This window comes from Onychostruthus taczanowskii, unplaced genomic scaffold, assembly GCF_017590055.1.
Source record: "Onychostruthus taczanowskii isolate IOZ18803 unplaced genomic scaffold, ASM1759005v1 scaffold154, whole genome shotgun sequence".
NCBI lineage: Eukaryota > Metazoa > Chordata > Aves > Passeriformes > Passeridae > Onychostruthus > Onychostruthus taczanowskii.
Window position 1 is genome coordinate 440,200 of NW_024498730.1, and position 19,302 is coordinate 459,501.

The window sequence follows — 19,302 nt, forward strand, 5'->3', positions numbered from 1 at the left end:
CCACAATTTCAGCTAAACAATAGCCCAAAGTCCCACATCCAGTCATTTCTCGAACACTTCCAGGGGTGGTGGCTCCACCACTTCCATCCTTCTGGGTTTTCAGGACTCCACTGGATTTGGTAGAGAGGAAGATTTAGAGCAGTTTTGATGAGAGGATTGGACTAGATGAACTCTGGAAATATTTGTTCTAAAACTGTCTGATTCAATGGGTTTTACTAGGAATAGTACACAAGGAGAAATTACGCCTGACCCACATGATTGCCTTTAATAAATAATAATTGGATTTGCAGTGGAGTGGAGGAGTAGGTGTCATTCACCACTTCTTGAGCAAGGCTTTCAACACTGTCTCCCACCCTGTTCCTGTACCAAAGGTAGGATGTGTTTCTGCTGGCAAGGCTGCCCTCTGCATGAACTAGAAGAACAGGTGATGGAAATCTCAGGAATTTCAGCAATGACAAATGCCCTGTCTTGGCCCACCACTTACAGATGGGCTGGGGAGCAGTTCCATGGGGCAGCCGTAGGCCCTGGCAGGCATTGCCCTAGGATGTGTGGCAGAGCTCTGATTGGGTGAGATTTGTCCGCCTATGCTTAACACGCCTTAGATCTCATATTGACATGTCCAGTTCTGGATCCTTGTGTAGGGAGAGATAGTGACTGAATTCAGCAGAGATCACGGAGATAATGGAGCTGGGGCCCTTTCCCTGTGAAGAGAGGCTATGGTTTCTAGGACTGTTCAGCTGGGAAAAGGGACAGCTGAATAGTGGTAGCCAATAGCAGCCCTGGCACCAATGGGAGGGGATGAAAGAAGGCATAGCCAGGCGCTTCACTGGAGTTCTTGGAAAAAAGAGCTAAAGGTTAGTGATGGAGAGAAAGCTTTTGTTGATCAGGACAGCTCAGTAAAGTGGTGCCTTCCCTGTTATTGAGAGGTTTTCAAAGCCAAACTGAAGCAAAGCCTTGAGCAACCTGGTCTGACTACATGTCTGAACTTCCTTTGAATGGGAGGTTGAACAAAAAGCATCTTTAGGTCTCTGCCAGCCTTGATTATTCATGTATCCTGTAAACTTTATGGAAATTCCGTATGGATACACAATTACCTTTGCTAAGGGTGAATGCTGAAGACTGAGGAACTGTTTAGGTAGTATTTCATTTAATTGCGCTGATATAGCTGTTGCATTGTACCTGTCCTGTGCATGTTTAGTTTAGATTGATAGAAATTTAGGATTTGTGTCTGATGCAAGGGCAACAGACTTCTAGTTGAAGAGCTGATTTGTGCTTACATTGAAAGTAAGTTTTTTGCTTGTAATGATTCTCTGTAGTAGTTTTTCCTTTTAAATGTGGGTAAAAAAAAGTTACCTGATTAGAGATACAATATAATTCCAGTGTGTTCATGTCAAAACTGTCCAGGAAGGAGCCTTATCTCATTTTGCTGCTTCTTGGGTAGAAATGAGAGGGCTTGGGTTTATATATACAGATAGGCTGATACATCTAGATCCACTGGAGTTATTAGCCATACTCAACAGATCTAAGTACATCTGGAATTGTTTGCTGTAGCAATATTTAAATTTTTTTAAAGCAAGCTATCAGCTCTAGTTTAATGTGTGTTCATTTATTATATGGACACCTATTATCTCAAAATGCCATAACATCTATTCTAAAACTATACATACCATACCAGCATCAGTGTTGTTTTTTTTTCCTCATACATTTTCAGACATGTCATCCACAAGTATATGGGAATACCTCACCGCTTAAGTGTGAGGAATTTGTGTTCACTGATCTATTAATGTAGCCATTAATTTTGAGTTTTCCTGCCACAAATGGTATTTTTTGTGGCACGTGCTGTATTGCTTGTATCCAGGCTTTAATTCCATCTTTTTTTTAAAGTCAGTGGCAAGATTCTGAATGTATCACACTGATAGCATGTCTTGAAATTTGAGTATTTTGCATGTATATATTTCCTCAGTGCTTATTGCAAAGGATTACGCTTAGGTTTTCAACAAGTATTACCTTTTTTGTTTTTTTGAGGAAGCCATTCCAAGGGACTGGAGATGAGTTTACTATAAATTCATATAGAAAAATATTTGACTATTTGCAGTGGCCATCAGTTTCATTGGTGTGCAATAAACTGACTTCTGATTTCTCTTTAATGTAGGTTCATATGTGCTTGTGAGTACCTGCACATTCCAACTTACAGAGAAGGTTTTCACTTCAAGTGTTCCAGCCCCTAACTACAATTACCATTTGCAGTCTCACAGGTTAGTCTTTTGTTTGTTTTACTTCTGGTTTTGCATGAAATTATGGAAAGTTTGTGGATAATTTTGCATTTTAAATCATATTTGTGAGACTGTGAACATTCCTTTTGAGCTCTCTCATTTTCAATTCAGTGAAATATACTTAAAATGCTCTCAAGAATACATGCTCTCAGAGTACACATATGCTGTGCCATATGGAATGATATATGTGTTGCAGCTTTAAGAAATGTCTGTAACCCATTCTTTATGCAGGACCAATGAGTGTTCACCATTTCTTGGGTTCAAACCCAAAAGACAAAGTGATATGGTAGACTTCAGAGGGGGAAGAAAATGCTGTAATGCTTGCATGTGTTGTTAAATACAGGATAAATCGGGACAGGGGGATGGGGAGGGTGTAAAAAATAGCATGCTGTCCTTCCTAGTCCTAAGTATATTTTTTGAATCTCTCTTGCAGGGTGAAATTTGATAGTGTCATATGACAGAACCAAGATGTTGGATGACATCAAGAAGCGATTTGAATTTCCTAATGCAGTTGTTCAGTCACAGGTAATTTTTTTAAAGCATGAAAACAAACCAAGTTGTCTGTGGAAATGTTTGCTCTAACAGCTGCTGCTTATCTGCCTATCTGGTTTTTTTTCAAAGTCAGAAAACCAGAGAAATAGAGTATTCTTAAATCACAATCAAATCCTAATTGCCCTCTCTGTGTAATCGAAACACGGGACATAACTGCTCATCACTATAAAGTCTCTTCAGGAAAATCAGAAACTTTCCATGACTGGAAGGTTGGAGTGTGGCCAAGTGGTTTTTGGTGACCTTGTGATCTCAAGAAGCCAGAAATTACCAGATGCTGTGTGTGGGGCTGAAATACTTTGTAATATTTAATAGAACTGCTTTGTTTGTTCCTTGGTGGTGAGAGCTGATGAACTACTGCAGTCTTGTCTGTCATCAAGGGATTAATATATGCAGCTCAGCTCAGCCCCCTTTATTTTCTGATCCATGCATTTGCTCCTTGTTGTTTTCATCTGAAATTATAATGTACAAAAAAATTTTATCATAGTATGTTTAATGGACAGGAAAGAGTGTTAGTAGTAATAGTCTCTGGTTCTTTGGTAACATACATGTTATTTACTTTGGTAATTTCTCATTTCAGTATTAAAAATGTAGCTCTTTGGCTGTAAGTTCATTGCTAATTTCCCTGTTTTCTTCTTCATCTTGTTTTGTATTTGGGATTAAATATGTACCCATTTGTTTGGTGAAATAAGTTGATCAGAATGCAGTCTGTGCAACCTGGTGCCTCTCTTGCCTCTTCATTTCAGTCAGTTCACCTTGGTTTAACAGTAATTAGGTTTGAAAGAGATCCAAGTCTACCTACCATCAACTTGGCATTTGGGAGAGAAAGCCATGTTCCTGAAAGCTGGAGTTCATCTAAGGTCGAGCCAAGAGTTGCACTGCAGATGAGGTTATACCATTAGCCTTGATGAGTAGGACTCGGCATTTTTGACGCAGTTAATTTTTCTTTAGTGCAGAATGTCCCTGTAGTACACTGTTGTGTTGCTTAAATATCTTGGCTCATTATTACAGCTGCACATCATTAAGGTCTACTAATGTTCTTTGGTTGATTTTTGTCCTGTTCTTTGGCTGTTTGGATAGTTTCCACTTGTATTCTGACCCTGGAAAGCATTCTGCAAACTTCAAACTATAATCAGGTCAGGATTCAACTTCATGAGAGATGTCTCCTCTTTCTGGGACCAACGAGGATATCTGCTGTGCAGAGTGTGTAGTCTACATATGATTAGAAAAGTGAGGAACTTGAGCACAGGTTTGTAGGTTGTGCAGTTTTACTGCTTATTCAAGTTCTAGAAGTGCAGGGAGCAAATCTACATTTTGATGTTTCTGTATATCTAGGTCACTGCAAGAACCAAGTTTCTATTGGTAAGCCCCTTTTCCTGTGTAACAGAAGTGTCTTAAGGATGTAGGTGTGAATTAACTTCTGAAGGTTCTTTTAAGCAGGAAAAAGATGTAGGCTTCCCTTGTAAATGCACTGAAAGAGATCTGATCTGCCTGGAGAGCACACTGTTGCTCTTGTGATGGGTTAGTTGTAACCAGAGATAAATCTCTGACTTGGTCCCATTTTCTCCTTCTGTTTCCTCAAGAGTAAGATTTCCAAATAATCTGTCTTTTTAAGTCAAATGTGTTTGAGTATATTTCCTTACTTGTGAAAAGCATAGTCCTTGTAATCTAGGAGTGCTTTGGGTGCTGTCTTTGCAAGAAATGTAAGCTCTTATTTTGGTTTGTTATGACAGGTTAGCAACTGGTGCATGACTGAAGTGGAAATAAATCTTGAAAGTAGAAGGAATCTTAAAATACTGACAATAGTCTGTTCCTGTCTTTTTATATACTAACAAAAATGAAATGCTAATTTTTAGTTTTATTCATTGCTGGTCTAGTTTAGTTTTTCCAAAAGTAATGATCTGTCATTAGCAGAGAAGAGTAGATGCAGTGGCTGTTCTGGGCGCATTGATAGTCTGAAACACTTTTGTGCTGTTACTATGAAAACATGTCTTTGTGTCTTTCACAAAAATGGGTTTTCTGTATAACAGTATCAATAATTATTAAACAAGACAGAGTAAGATATTACAGATGAGTCAGAAAACAAAAGCCTAGGTTCAAACAACCTGACACCTTTGGGTGTATTTCAGTTCACATTTAGATTTTGAAATACGGTTTGAGGATATCAGACTTCTACTGAAATAGAATGAGGAACTTAATGTTTACCTCAAAAGAGTGAACCTGTGCTGTTTTGAGGAACTGAAGCTTTTTATTTTGAAGACCTTGACTATGTAAAACTTGCTAATGATTTCTGCCATGGAATAGCTTAAGGGATAATGCTAATGTCAAATGCCCTGTTTAAGCTAAATGAAAAATTTCTGGCAGGAGCTGTGATAAAGGGATATGCAAAGTGCTTAAGGCAAAACTTGTGGTGCAGAAATTTGGGCAATTGCTTAGATATGCAGTGTTCTGCTTTTAAGCTCTTTTAAGGACATGGAGATCTGTGCAGCAATGGGGGCATAAGGTATAAAGTTTATTGAAGTTGTTGCATCAAAATGTCTGCAATTCCAAAATACCTATGTACCTGTAAGAAGAGGCCTTTGGACTTAAGTGGAGCTCTGTGGAAGCTTGTTTCTTTTGTGCCTCAGCATAACAGTAAAAGTTAGTATATTAACATTATGGAATTTTTTGACCCTAAAGCATATTTCAGCTTCAATATCCATAAGGTTGGTATTTCAATCATATTAAAATTATCATATACAACAGCATTGTAAAGACTTCTTAATGGAGAATTTAAAAATCATGCATGTGCTTTTTATCTGTTTTCATTTTATTTTTTTTAATGCATCTTTGTGTGGCTTTTGTTTCTTTTTCTCTTTAGGCAGTTGGCCATCTGATTGCTGCAGTGCTGAAAGAAAAAGTTTCTTCAAAGAAGATCAGACAGGCTTCTGATCAGGTCTGTGGCATTTTTTTCACTTTTGTCTCCTCTTCCATCCCTATGTGATTATTCTATGTGGTTTTTCTAAGTTTTCCCATTTTCCACTGTCTAATTTTAATACAATTCTAGAAGTTAAATAAGGTAGTTATCAATATGTATTTGGGCATACAGAAACAGTTAAACTCTGGCATTAGAAGAGCAGTTTTACTTCCATTACAAGACTTAATGGCAGAAGACTTAATCCTGCAGAATACCTATATCCAGCTATGTCCAGTTTAAGAGAGTTTAATTTAGTTATGTTACTGAGAGTGAAGTACATAGACTGAGACCTTGTCTCTTGAGTTGGAAATTTGTATACATTACTATAAAAATTTCAAGTATAGCATTTTACATGCCTGCATTGGTGTTGTATTTCATATGATGTAACTAGACCTTGTGTTTTCTTCAGGAGGGAGCAGGATATAAAGGCATACTTAGCATTTGCATTTTAAATTAGTCAAGCTCACTTAAGTGCATGTCTCGTTAACAGAGAGGTATATGAAATACTGGTAATTGTAAGTGTCACAGCAAATGGGAAAGGTGTTAGTTTGTTCCTCTGGTTTTTCTCCTCAAAAGCTGACATGTCTAGAAATGAACAGAAATTGATCTGTGGATTTTTATTCCACAGTATGGGGACTTCACCCTAACATACCCAGACCTGGAAAGTGCTAAATTTTGATGTGAGGGAGTATTGGAGGTGTGTAGTTTATCTGACAACTCTTTCACATTCTGATCATGATCAAGTTCCCAAATTATGTTCTGGTTTTGAGCTACAAGGTGATATTTTCCCTTTAATGCTGCTTATATAATGTATTAAACTGAAATACAGCAACACATTCTAATATGCTAGGAAGCAGAAGATTGTGCTGTTTAGACATTGCTGACTCCCTTTATACTCAAGAGCGTTTTGCAGTGTTGGTTGTTTTAAAACCTTCCTTGTTCTCCAGTTGAAAGTCTCAAAGTCAGCAAACTAATCTGTGAATACTAATTTACCATGGAAACCAGCAGCAGTTTTGTTGGTTACTCCAAATCTTCATGCTTACTAGCAAATAGAACTTTGTGTTTAGTACGGGTGACTTAACTTTGGATAGCCCTTTGTACTCCTGTCTTCAGCTGTGTGTGCTACACCTTGGTGTAGACACAGCTTGTCATGGCAGTTTGTGAGTTGCCTCCAGTTGCATCCTTATTTTTTAACCTGCCTGTTGGTGCCCTATCCCTGGATGTGTTCAAGGTCAGGTTGGATGGGGACCTGGGCAACCTGACAGTGCATGGCATCCCTTTCCATATCCCAGACTTGGAACTGGATGGTCTTTAAGGTCACTTCCAACACAATCCACTCCATGATTCTACCTGCATAGGCACAGCTGAAAAATTTGTCAGCATTACTTTTTTGTCAGAGACAGTAAGTGTTGCCCTCCCATGGGCCTAGCAGAGGACAAGCAAATGGGACCTGTCCCCTCTTTTCCTGACTTTCATTTTTGTTCTGACTTTCTCAGGAATAAAATCTGTACCCCAGCTACCTCTTGTGCTCTCTAAGGCTTCAGGAGAAGTGATTGAGCTGTTTTTTATTTAAAAGTGTGTTTGAGATGAGCAAAGATAAATCAGTATGATCCTTCTCATTACTTGTGTCCCATGCTTTTGCTTTCAGACTCCTGCTCTGAACCTGCTTTGGGAGAAGTGCTGCAGTGAGAATGTTGCTTTGCGAACAGCCTGCTGTGAGGGCTTGGTGGCACTTGTAGTGGAGAAACATGCTGAGCTTGACTATGTTCTTCATGGAGCTCTCAACCGAATTCCCTCAGCAAGGTAGTGTTTGGTTGCCTAATTTTGTCAGCTGGTTATCAGTCATGGCTTTTCCCCTACAACTACAGAGGAAGAAGAGAAGTTCTGTGTCAGTATCCTCAGACACACCATGGCATCAAGGACTGCTACTGCCCTGTCACTCTGCTGAAGGATGTTACTTCCACCTTTGCTGTGTGACAGCGTGGGTCTAACATTAAAACTCTTAGAGTACTCTATGGATGTAAGCTGAAATTGTTAGTAGTTCAGGCTAGTGCTCTGAACTTTGAGCTGTGAAAACTCACAAGTCAATGAAATGCTTAGTTTTGTTGTCCCTTCCATAGAAAGGGGAAAGCAAATGACAGCAACTTCCATTATGAGGGTGTATGTTGTGGTTTAACCTAGGCAGCAGCCAAGCCTTACACAGTTGCTCACTCACTTCCCCACCAGTAGGATTAGGAAGAGGGTAAAAGCTGGAAAACATGTGTGTTGAAATAAGGAAAGTTTAAGAGAAAGAGTGAAAGCTGTGCACACAGGCAAGCAGGTGTTCAGCCATCTCCAAGAGAGCAGGGTCCCATCACATGTAATGGTGACTTGGGAAAAAAATGCCATTGTTCCAAACACCCCCTTCTTCTTTCCCTTAATTTTATATACTGAGCATGATGTCATATGGTCTGGAATGTCACTTTGGTCAGTTGGGGTCACCCATCTTGGCTCTGTCTTCTCCCATCCTGCCAAGCACCCCAAACTTCCTCCCCTGTGTGGCAGCATGAAAAGCAGAAAAGGCTGTGTGTAAGCCCTGCTCAGCAATGACAAAAACATCTCTATATAATCAACCTGTGTTCAGCACAAATCTAAAACACAGCCCCATACTAGCCCCTGTGAAGGGAATTAACCCTATCCCAGCCAAAACCAGCACAGAAGGAAATAACTTCATCAGTTTGTCAAAAAACTGATTGCTCAAATAAATTCACCATAAGAATGTGTGTTGGGATTAGGAATGCTGCAGTTTGTTTCCTTGTCGGCTGAGGAGTAAATCACTTTACTTTGAAGTTACTTCCTCCTACACAATTCTGGAAATAGAATGCTTAAATTTTGTAATGGTCTTTTGACCTACGCTGGCTGTCCAACATATTGAGAAAATGCATTTGTGAGGAGGGAAAGAGGCACTGTACATAACATTTAGAAATGGGAAATCAAATGGGGATTGGGGAGAGATTTCCAACCTTGAAAAGATTGGGGAGAAATTTACCAACCTTATTAAGTTTGCTTTTGACTGCTAAGTGGATTTCTGCGCCAAGTTATGTAATTCTCTTGCTAGAGACTAGTAGAGTTATTTTTAACCAAACCAGCTATTTAGAGCTATGTATGAGATGTGTTATGCTGGTAGACTCAGCACAGAGTCTGCAAGAGCCATGCTATTTAAAACATGTTCTTCATCACTTCTCAGCTTCACATAATGAGTTTTACACTAAGGTTTCTCATATTCAGTCTGAGCCAAATGTGAACTTTTTCTAACCTTGTGACTTGCTTCTTTACAGCTAGGGCCTTGCTGTGGTGATGCTGATTCTGTGCTGGGTTTGCTATAAATAACTACAGTTTCCTAGAAGAGGTTTTGTAAATACATTTTTATAGTATGGGTAATCTCTGCAAACCACTGTCCTCCAAGTGATGAAGTTTTGGGGCATTTTTGGGGTTAAGGGAGGATTCTACGTATGTATAACAAATAAGTGAAAGTACCTGTGATAAGACTGTGAGAAGCTGAGTCCTGTGGCATAAGGTGGAGGAAAAGTTTTATTAGCTATGATGCCATCATGATTTTTTGCATTTTCTTTTTATATACCTTTTATGTATTCTCAGTATTCTTAGCATACATAGTTGAAATTCTTTGTTATCATGTCTTAGCTTAAGTCCTGGTATTCTGCTAGGCCAGAAAACCAAACATGCTAAAGGCCTCACAGCTGGGGGCTGGAAAGTCTCATGTTATCTTGAAAAACCAAGGCCCTTTCTAGAATATATTTTGTAAACTAGGCTCAAGCCCATCTGGGAGGGAATACTTAGCATAGGGAGATGTCATGCCATTAATTTCAGCTCCTCATTGGTGAATCTTTGTCAAATATGCTAATGTGCAAGGTCTGTGAAATAGTGTACGTGATGTACATTTCAGTGTATTCCATCGTGATGAATTGTTGCACCTAAGGATAGTTATTAAATACCAAGATAAAAACCTTTTTGTGCCTTAATCATGTCCAGTTTATAATTCCAGGACCAGGGAAAAGGCATCAGCTGTGTCTTGCAGACTAACAAATTTGAATTTGCTCTTCAGCTGAGGGTTTGTTTCAGTATCAACAGTTTATAAGGTTATGAAATATTAATACAGCTTTGTACTGCAGAAAATAAAAAGTGTAAAATGGGATATTTAGAATTAAGTTAGCCTTAAAAGCAAATTCAGATTACATATTGAAGGAACTACAATCTGCCCCACTTCTACACTATTTAAAACTTCTTAAAATTCTTCTTCATGTGTGAAACCAGCACATGACTGATTGCTATACTAAGTGCTGGCAAATTATGTAGTAACCTTTTATGTATTTTTGGCTTCTTTCCCACTGCCACCCCCTCCTCCCCCAAGCTGCTACAAATGAAACCACATACACTATAGATTGCAAAGCACCGTTTAGGTTGCCTAACCACAGAAGTCTGTGGTTTAAAATGTCTGTAGCCTGAGGAGCTCATTAAACTGACAATTTCAGATTGACTCTTTTCAGTGCTAGTGTTTTTTTTTTTACCTTGCTTTAGAATTGTAGTCTGCTGTCCATCATCCCATTCCCTGCCAAATTTTCATCTGTGTGGCTTTGCAGTGCTTGGTACACAATGTTGCTAAAACAAAGTAGTGGCGGTAGTGGTAGCTTACAGAAAGGCATTTGCAGCCCCTGAGCACTTTCAATGCTGAATGGCAGACTACTCACATTGTATTCTTACGTCTCTTCTGTTGCAATGAATTTTGCAGGGGCTAAGTGCACCTGCTGGATTATATTTTGTCAGGTCTATCAAATTATTCACACTAGAGAAGACGTTTTGGCATAGGTGAAGATCTCATGTTTATCTCAGTTATCTTGTGTGGTTCACAATACCTTCTCATTGTATATATTACTGTACTGTAAATGGCTTTTAAGTGTTTCCTTTGATGCCTTAAGAGTTTAAACTTCATGGACCATCATATTCACATACATGTTTGTGTGTTTATGCATATATAGGAAATATGTTTACATATGTAGATACATACATGTGTATTTTCCCATGTTTTAGGATTGGTTTTCAGTATTCTGTTTAGATGATGGTGGGAAAACACTGCCTGTAGTGAATAATGAACAAGGATAAATAGTCAATCTACTGAAAAACCTGTGAAACAAATAATTATTGTAATCTTAAAGACACTGTCAGAAGGATTTCTGTGTAGCATTTTTTCAGAATGTTTTTATTACTGAGCATCCATGCCTGTAGTAGATGGGAAATGAGATGGAAATCCTTGCAATATGACATGCCTTTGTTTTGCTTGTGTTCAGGAGGTGAGTGCAAAGCCTAAAGCATCTCTTCTCTCCCCACTTACTGCTTGGGAATTAGGACCAGGAGTACTGAAGTTTCAGAACAGGAAAGATGGTTTTCTTACCAAGTATTTTATGGTTCATTTTTTTCCTCCTTGCTGCAGTTACCCAGTTGAAGCTGGGAAATAAACTTGGAAATTTCCATTCCACTGGCTTTTTCCAGCAGTGAAGAATCTAAAAGGTTGTTTTCTCTTTCCCTCCCCTACACCCATCCAAAAATCTCCTTCCTCCTCTGTGTTTTAGGTTGACTATATTGGGATTTAGAAGACTGCAGCACATCTTCCTGTTAGTTGCTTTGCAGCAGAGTTTTGCCAAACCTCAATGTTTCCTTGTATTGTCAAATTTCAGTATTTTGAGAGCCAGGTGTCACAGCAGCCAGTCATTTTGAAGATTACAGGCACATCTTTTAATTGCTCCATTTTTGAAAGAGAGGGAGAAATACAAGCATATTCTATCACTTTTGATCTGGGTTAATGCTTTCCAGTGCAGAAGAGAGAATATAATACTTTGCCTATATCTGAACTATAAAAGTATGTATTTAATAGTGAGGAGATCCACTGTGGGTCTTTCTAGGTATTCCCTGGCATGCCATACTACCTTATAGAAAAGAGTCTGTTGTCACTATAGGACATGAGACAACACGATGCAGACAGGCTGCTGCTCTCAAGGCAGGAAAAAGGGAAGTTTATTTTCTGACTCCAACATTTATAGATTTCTAAAGGTGACAGTGGATTGGAGGGTGAAAGTGCCACCTCTCCAATGACACTGGACAAACCAACAGTCCATCAAATTTCTCCTCCTCCATAAATGAATGCAAAACAATAAGTTGTTTACAGAGAATGTGTGAGAAAGTTTGCTACAAGAATCTAAACATCAGAAGGCTTAGAAAATCTTAAAAAATCAAGACGACAGTCTGTCTGCAGGTGGTGACAGGTATGGTAAAGGTTTTACTGTTAAAAGTCCTGTTTGCCTTGTATACCCATTCTTGCAGTAGTTGATGGGTGAATATTCTCTTTGCTGTTTCACTCATGTGAAAAGGAAACAAAGACACATAAATGCACAATTTGCCCAGAACAATGTGGGAATACATTAAGAGGTGTCCTTAAGTAGAGCTCCAGGTGTCAAGTGTTAATTTTGTTCCTTCTTTTATATATGATGTAGCTGCACACTTGTCAGTAACTCCATTCTTTTTGTCAACAGGAATGTGCATGGTTTAGTAAAAACTATTTGCAAGTTAATACAAATTCAAGCTGTTCAGCTGGGAAAAGATGGGGATGAGTCTGTTTGGAGTCTGTATGGAATCAGGTTAGTTTTGCATTCCTTTATTTAGAAACAATAATAACTTTCTGATTTCCAGGAAAAACAACAAAAAAAATTAAGTTAATACTGGATTTTGATCTTACTGGTTTTTGTGTGTTTTGCTTTGTTTACACTGCACAGGTAACGAAGTGCTGGCACAGGTAGCCCGCAGAGATTGTGGAATCTCTGTCCTTAGAGATAACGGATCCTGACTGTGTGTGATAATTGGTAGCCTTTACTAGCTGACTGCTTGAGCATGTGGGTTGGACTGGATGATCTGAGTAGGTCCCTTTCAGCCTAAATCATGATCTGATTCTGTGGTTTGTGATTTTGGTTTTTTTGGTTGAAAGTTTTAAGGAGTTTTAATACAAGGATAAGATTGCCACCATAAGCTCAAAAGGGACAATAGCACTGGGGCAATGGGAGGCAAGATGAGGAGAAAACAAGTACTAGTACTTGTTCAAATAGTGGATGATTTCTAATACTTCTTTTAACAATTGTTTTATTTTAAATCTATGAATCACTTCCTTCTCACTTGTTTTTTCTGCTCTGTTCTTATTGTAAAAGTCAAGTACCCAAATGTCTTTGCTGTTAAGGTGATTGACATGTAAAAATAAAATACTTAAAGAGGTAGAGGTACTTATCTAAAGCTTCTTGTCATGCACTATCAGACTTTTGAAGAGGATATCCTAGTGACTTCATCCATCTCTTGAGAAACCATTAGTCAGTACTGACATTAAAAGCCTCTATTGTATCTTTTCTGAAGAACAGAAAAGCTTGGTAGATGTTATGAATGCTTTTCAAGTTACTTTTTGTGCAGTGAAGAGGTATCATTGTAGGAGGCTGTAGCTATAATGGCTTAAGGATATAAAATGCATTATTTGAGAGACAGGAATCATGTCTATAATTGAGTGAAATGAAACAGTGAAGAAAGTGAAACAGGCTTATTGGTGTGCTGGATGTGTTTGCATTCCTGAAATCCTTCATGTGGCTATATCAGTTCTCTTTGCAAAATCCCTACTTGTGTAGAGCACCTTTAAATGAAAAGGTAGGTAACAAAGACAGTTATTTTGGAACCTTTTTTAAAAGCTTCTGGTAGAAGAAGCTGAGTTAAAGGAACTTAATTCTGGCTTCATATGAAAAAGAAGATGGTATGATGTGACTGGAATACAGAAATAGTCTCTACCCAGTAGAGCAAAGAAAAGTTATTACATTTTTTCACACTCACTAAAAGAGATGTTAGCGGTAACATACAATGGAGGTGAAATTTAGTAATTCAAAATGGTATAAAATAAAGTAATAGAGAACTAAAAATAAGAAGCAGACTTTTATTTAGCCAGTATGGTTTTTGTTTTCCCTTTTGGTTGCAGTTAATTTTAATAAAGAGAAATGATTGCTTGACATAAGGTCAGAGCCCTGAGATTTTGAAACCCAACTTCTGGATTTTAGCATACAGAACAGCCTATCTGTTCATTGTTATGTAACAATTTTTGTAGTTGTGCTCCATGAAATGCCATTAAAACCGGATTTTTTGTAAGGAATTGAAGAATGTATACAGTAGCTCACCAACAGTAATCTCCCATAACAGTGTTCATATATTATCCTGTCAACTGTGCAAAAGTATTCCATATGGAAATCATCAATGAAGAATCAAAATGTAACAGTACATTCTCAAGTGGTTTGCTATTGTCACCAGTGTTACAGGCAATAAATAAATGTGGTTTTGATAAATGTTAATTCTGGACAATACAATTCATTTTATAATACAGCTTCATGGGATGACATAATATCATGATCCGATCCTGAAAAGAAATGGAAGAAAATTAATGTGTTGCAGATTTGTGCATTTTATTATATAGTGTTTTCCTGGGATGGAGTTAGCTTTCTCCAGAGCAGCCATCTGCAGCCAGAACAGTGTTGAAAATACACCAATTTTGACCACTGCAGAGCAGTGCTATCCCTCCAGCCTCTTGCCATCCCCTCAAAGGGCCAGTAAGGGAGGGGTGGTCTAGACTTTGAGAGGGGACATAGCCAGGATAGCTTACCCAGTCTAACAAAAGGATATTTCATATCGTATGACACTGTGCTCAGGAGTGAAAGCTAAGAGGAAGGAGCTGGGTGTGGATTTATTGTTAAGGTGTTTGTCTTCCAAAGCAGTGCTATGCATATTGAAGCCCCACTGCACAGAAAGTGGCTATACATTGCCTGCTGATGGAAAGTAAAGATTATTTTTTTTATTTTCCTTGCTTTCTTTTCTGGTCTTTGCTTTTCTTTAGTAAACTGCCTTTATCTTGACCCAGGAAGGGCTCCTGTTAGCATTCTTGGTACAGGTGGTTTGTGATATACATGTACAAAAAATTGAATATGATTTTTTTTCTGAAAGCTATTAGCCTTTTTTTATGAACTAGTATTTTATTGTATTATTAATGATTAATCAGGCATGATTTTACTGTTTTAAAGTTATACAGAACTGCTACTTTTCTGAATTCAGAAGATTCAGAGCAGGTAGCAGAATGCTTTAAAAATGTATATTTGATGGAGTAAATTGCTATTCCTGAAAGGACCAGCTTTCTGAAAGGGCCAGGGTCACATCTGCATACACAGAAAGGTATGTTGATTGCAGACATTGTTTCCTCACACAGAAAAAGAAGCCTGTTGCTGAATTTGTCCTTTAAATCAGATTTGAGCTCACTTCTGCTCAGAGACGTAACAAAACAGTTTAGATGACCTAAAAGTTAAAAATAATCTATGCTTTATTGTTATCCCTCACAAAGATTTATCTTTGTTTGCCTGGACATTTCCATATTATGAGTGGGTAACCACTATATTTGCTTGTGTGTTTTGCTTTATCCTGAACCCAGCAGTAATTTAGGGTAGTGGTGCTGTAATGCCATTTAAAGATGCATGTTTTACAGTGCTGTTCTAGCAATTCTTAAGATTCTAGCATTTAATTCTAGCAATTCTTAAGATGGTGTTGACAATAAATTGTATCTACACACCTCTTTCTGCTAACAGCAGAAATTATCAAGTGGAACATTCTTGGTTTGCACTTTGTAGTGCTGCATTGTTAATCACTGTTCATTTTGGAGCTTAGCTGACTTATTTCGTCATCCAGTTCAGTGCAGTTTTACTAGTTTCAGATCATACAAGATCTGTAATAAAAGGTTTGCTTTTTTTCCTAAATAGTCAGCCATTTTAATTTGAAACTTGATGTGTCAGATGCTGACTTTAGGAAGGTTCCCTCTCTTGGCTTTGGTGTCATTGCAGCATTTACATGATGACTGGAGACGTATTCTCTTGGTTAGGAAAGGTGGTTAATTTTTAAAATATGACAAAGTTACTGAAATAAGAAGCTGCTATAACCGTATATGTCTTTACAAGGACTGTGTACTTTCAAGGTCCTGGCATTGCATATGGACAGTGTTTCTAGCTTACTGCCTGATAAGGATCTGGTCTATGATGTCGCTGGATTCAGGTGCTAGACAAGCAACAACTTTTTTGCCTCTTGCATGCTGTCATCTTTGGAAAGCTGCAATGAAGCAATATCCTTGGCTTTTCTAGTCTTTGTGCACAGATTGTAAAAGGCTCTAACTTTAGTAAAATATTTACAGGATCTAGGAAGGTGGACATCAGAAGAACATTAAGTAAGTTAACAAATTTGTGAGAAATGAATGTGTGAAGTGATAGGCTTCTAGCCCCAAATGTGGGGACCTGTAATATGCATCATTTGTGCTCTTAGTAGATGGCATCTGTTTTCCGAACGTATTTCAAGTAGTTCATAGCATCAGCCAGTTTTCTGAAAGAACTTTTTTCTTCAGATTATTTATTTCCCTGAAAAGAAACGCATATCTTCAGAAGAAAAATTATTTGACAAGCAAAGGGGGAACCAGTATTAAAAAAACCCCGGTGTTTTTAGCTGTTTTGTAACCGCATAGCAAAGAAAACGAGAGTCATTAGGTATGTAAATACTCTTCAACCAGCTTTCATAGTTTGGTGGGCCTTTAATTCAGCTGATGGATATGTAATTCTTTGATTGCCTTCATAACCAGTCAGTTGCCCAGGACTCAAGAAATGTTAGCATTGAGAATGTAAAAAAAACATAATGAGGAAGACTTCTTTTAGTTTAAGAATATGTCTGCTACATGGTGTTTTTTCATAAATAGTTTTTTGCTAGGCATAGTATAACTGTAAAAATTTCTGATTATAGTAGGTAAGTATTACCTCTTTAGTTTAGCTAAGGGAACTCTTCATGTACTATTATATTATGCATTTTAAATTTGCCAGGTAATGGGAAAAATTAGATTTTTATTCTTTTATGGTGTTCTTTCAGATCACATTCACTTCACTTGTAACTGAGTTGGTTCAGTGCTGCTTAAGATTAAGTCCATGTTGATTAGCAGTGTTATTGGGTATGAGGGTGTCTCAGTGAATGTTCTTCTCTAATAAAAAGACTGTTGGAAATTCTGGCTTTTTGCTCCTTAGAAATTTTTAAAACAATGGTAGTAAGTGAAATACCATTGTAAATCCTTCCTAAAAGGCATATCTGACTGTCACTCATGTAGTGTCTGAAACTGAGGCGGTGTCTCTTGAGATACTTCAAGGGATGGCTCTGAAATCATCCACTGATCTGTAGATAAAACTCCTTTGAGGTCTTGCTTGTGTGTAGCACAGATTTGTTGGACCTGTGAGCTGGAAAGATGGTTAACCAAGCTGGAGGTGGTGGTTTGCAGCAGATTTATGCTGCCTTTCTCTGTTTGCCTTGCAACTTACAGCATACTGGTTTGAGTTGGAAGAGTCCCTAAAGATCATGTAGTTGCAGCACCCCAGTCTGCAGACAGAGATGTCTTCCACTAGACCATGTTGCTCAAAGGCTCATCCAGCCTGTCCTTGACCTGTAGGGATGGGGCATCCAGAACTCAGGGTTACTCTAGTTAAATTACTTTGGTTTTGTTTCTGACAGAACAGGTTATGTACTTCAGGCTTCCCACCTTCCCAGGTTTTCCTCCACCTGGAGGAAATTTTAATCTTGTTTCAGAAATTTTGAGAAAGTATCCTCTTTTGACAGTGTAGCAATCTTAGCAAAGCTGGTAAAGGGTGTTGGTAAAAGGTAGAGGTTAAATTGGCTCTTTCTACAGCCATGCTTTTAAGATAGTTGTTTTGCATACTTCCTTTCTGTGTTATAGAAATGAATGTGATTTCTTTGTATTTCAGGAGCACTCCTCATCCGTTAATCACTGTCCTAGAAAACAGACCTGATTGCTGGCCAGTTCTACTACAGCAGATAACCATATTTTTCCATCAATGTCCAGAGAGGTAAATTAATTAAAACTTGTAAAAAGCCTAGCAAATGTAGACAGCTGAATCGTATCACTGTAACTGTTTTGTTGAAGGCAAACAAGCTGTAAGAATTCTGGTTTTTGTGAAAGATACTTGTAAAATGTAATTATACCATTTCACAATTTAAAATAATATAAATAATAATTATTAATTAAAAATATATTTCATCACTTTTTATCAACTGTAGATAAGTTTTGTATGGGTATAGAATAACTGGTGCAAAACTGATATTTATTTAAATATTTAAATTTTTTTTAAAAAAATAAGCAATTTGGCTTGTCAGCTGTGTAAAAATTTTGACTGCTTAGTCATAAAAACTGAATATAGTACAGCTGTAACTCATCTATACAAAATGGTGGGATGGTGAAGGAAAAGTGAAGACGATAAATCATACAGCAAGGATGAGATCTTGAAAAACAATGTATCCTTCTGATTAAAATGATAGAAAAAAGTCAGTGGCACAGCCGTATTATAAAGCATCATTAAAATTACCAAATACTCAACAGCCAACAATCTCAGCCTTTTCTTCATGCTTACCACTAAGAAACTTGTTCAATAAAACTTCAGTGTAAGATAACGAATCTGTGGCATTCCCAAAGAGAACTTTTTTCAATGATTTTACACCTATATGTATGCTTTTCGGATAAAAATATCCCTTTTTTCCTGTTTTCTGAAAGACTAATAACAGAGTAATAGTGCAGAGAAATTGGATTCTCTGTTGCCTTGCTCTTTGTAAAGAAACAAGTTAATTAAACTCTTAAATTTCTGGTGGGCTTAGACTACATGATCAATAGTAAGACTTTCAAGCAAAAGTATGTGTTTCTCAATTTAATTGATCACAGTATTTTTCAAACGTTGCTAATTCTTTCACTCTGCTCCTAAATCTGGGACTCACATAGAGTCCCCTCAGATATATAAATGGAGTGAACTGTGGACTTTTTGCTGATGGCTTCTTTTGAATAAAAACAGGAGTTTTTCTTAGTGAAAAGGAAAATATGTGGCGTTCCTGTTGGTGCTCTTTGTTCAGTGTTTCTGTGGGTAAAGTGCTAGACTGAGAATATGGAATCACAGAATAGTTTAGGTTTGGAAATGCTCTTCAGAACAGAGTCCGGCTGTTAACCTAGTACTATCAAGTCCCACAGTAAACAATATCCCTAAGTGTGATGTAAACAAACCATGTTGATGTAGACCTATTACTGAATTCTTTCTACAGTTTTGCATCAAGACTGAGTCCTGATGCAAAGTTGTAGAAATTTGTTTAAAACAGAGTTTTGATTTCCTGTTGATGTGCTGGATGGTAGGAAGGCTCTGCAGAGAGATTTGGACAGACTGGATCTATCGGCTGAGGCCAGTGGTATGAGGTTCAACAAGGTTCAACCCCAAATGCCAGGTCCTGTACTGTGGTCACAACAGTTCCATGGAGTGCTACAGGCTGAGGAAGAGTGGCTGGAAAACTGCACAAAGGAAAAGGATCTGAGAGTGCCAGCTGACAATATCTGAACAGGAG

The 19,302-nt window shown here is 37.9% G+C and overlaps 1 protein-coding gene across 2 annotated transcripts in view; it reads left to right on the forward strand.

Moving 5' to 3' along the window:
• Positions 1 to 19,302, forward strand: part of FOCAD (focadhesin) — a 92,795-nt gene that overhangs the window by 1,738 nt on the left and 71,755 nt on the right. Inside the window, exons 2-7 of one of the 2 annotated variants that reach the window (XM_041399094.1) lie at positions 2,153 to 2,255; positions 2,707 to 2,798; positions 5,683 to 5,757; positions 7,427 to 7,581; positions 12,360 to 12,464; positions 17,670 to 17,771. In XM_041399094.1, coding sequence (XP_041255028.1) covers positions 2,742 to 2,798; positions 5,683 to 5,757; positions 7,427 to 7,581; positions 12,360 to 12,464; positions 17,670 to 17,771 — 494 coding nt within the window. In that variant the 5' untranslated portion in view covers positions 2,153 to 2,255; positions 2,707 to 2,741. The remainder of the gene's footprint in view (positions 1 to 2,152; positions 2,256 to 2,706; positions 2,799 to 5,682; positions 5,758 to 7,426; positions 7,582 to 12,359; positions 12,465 to 17,669; positions 17,772 to 19,302) is intronic. The other variant, XM_041399095.1, reaches the window with a different exon arrangement.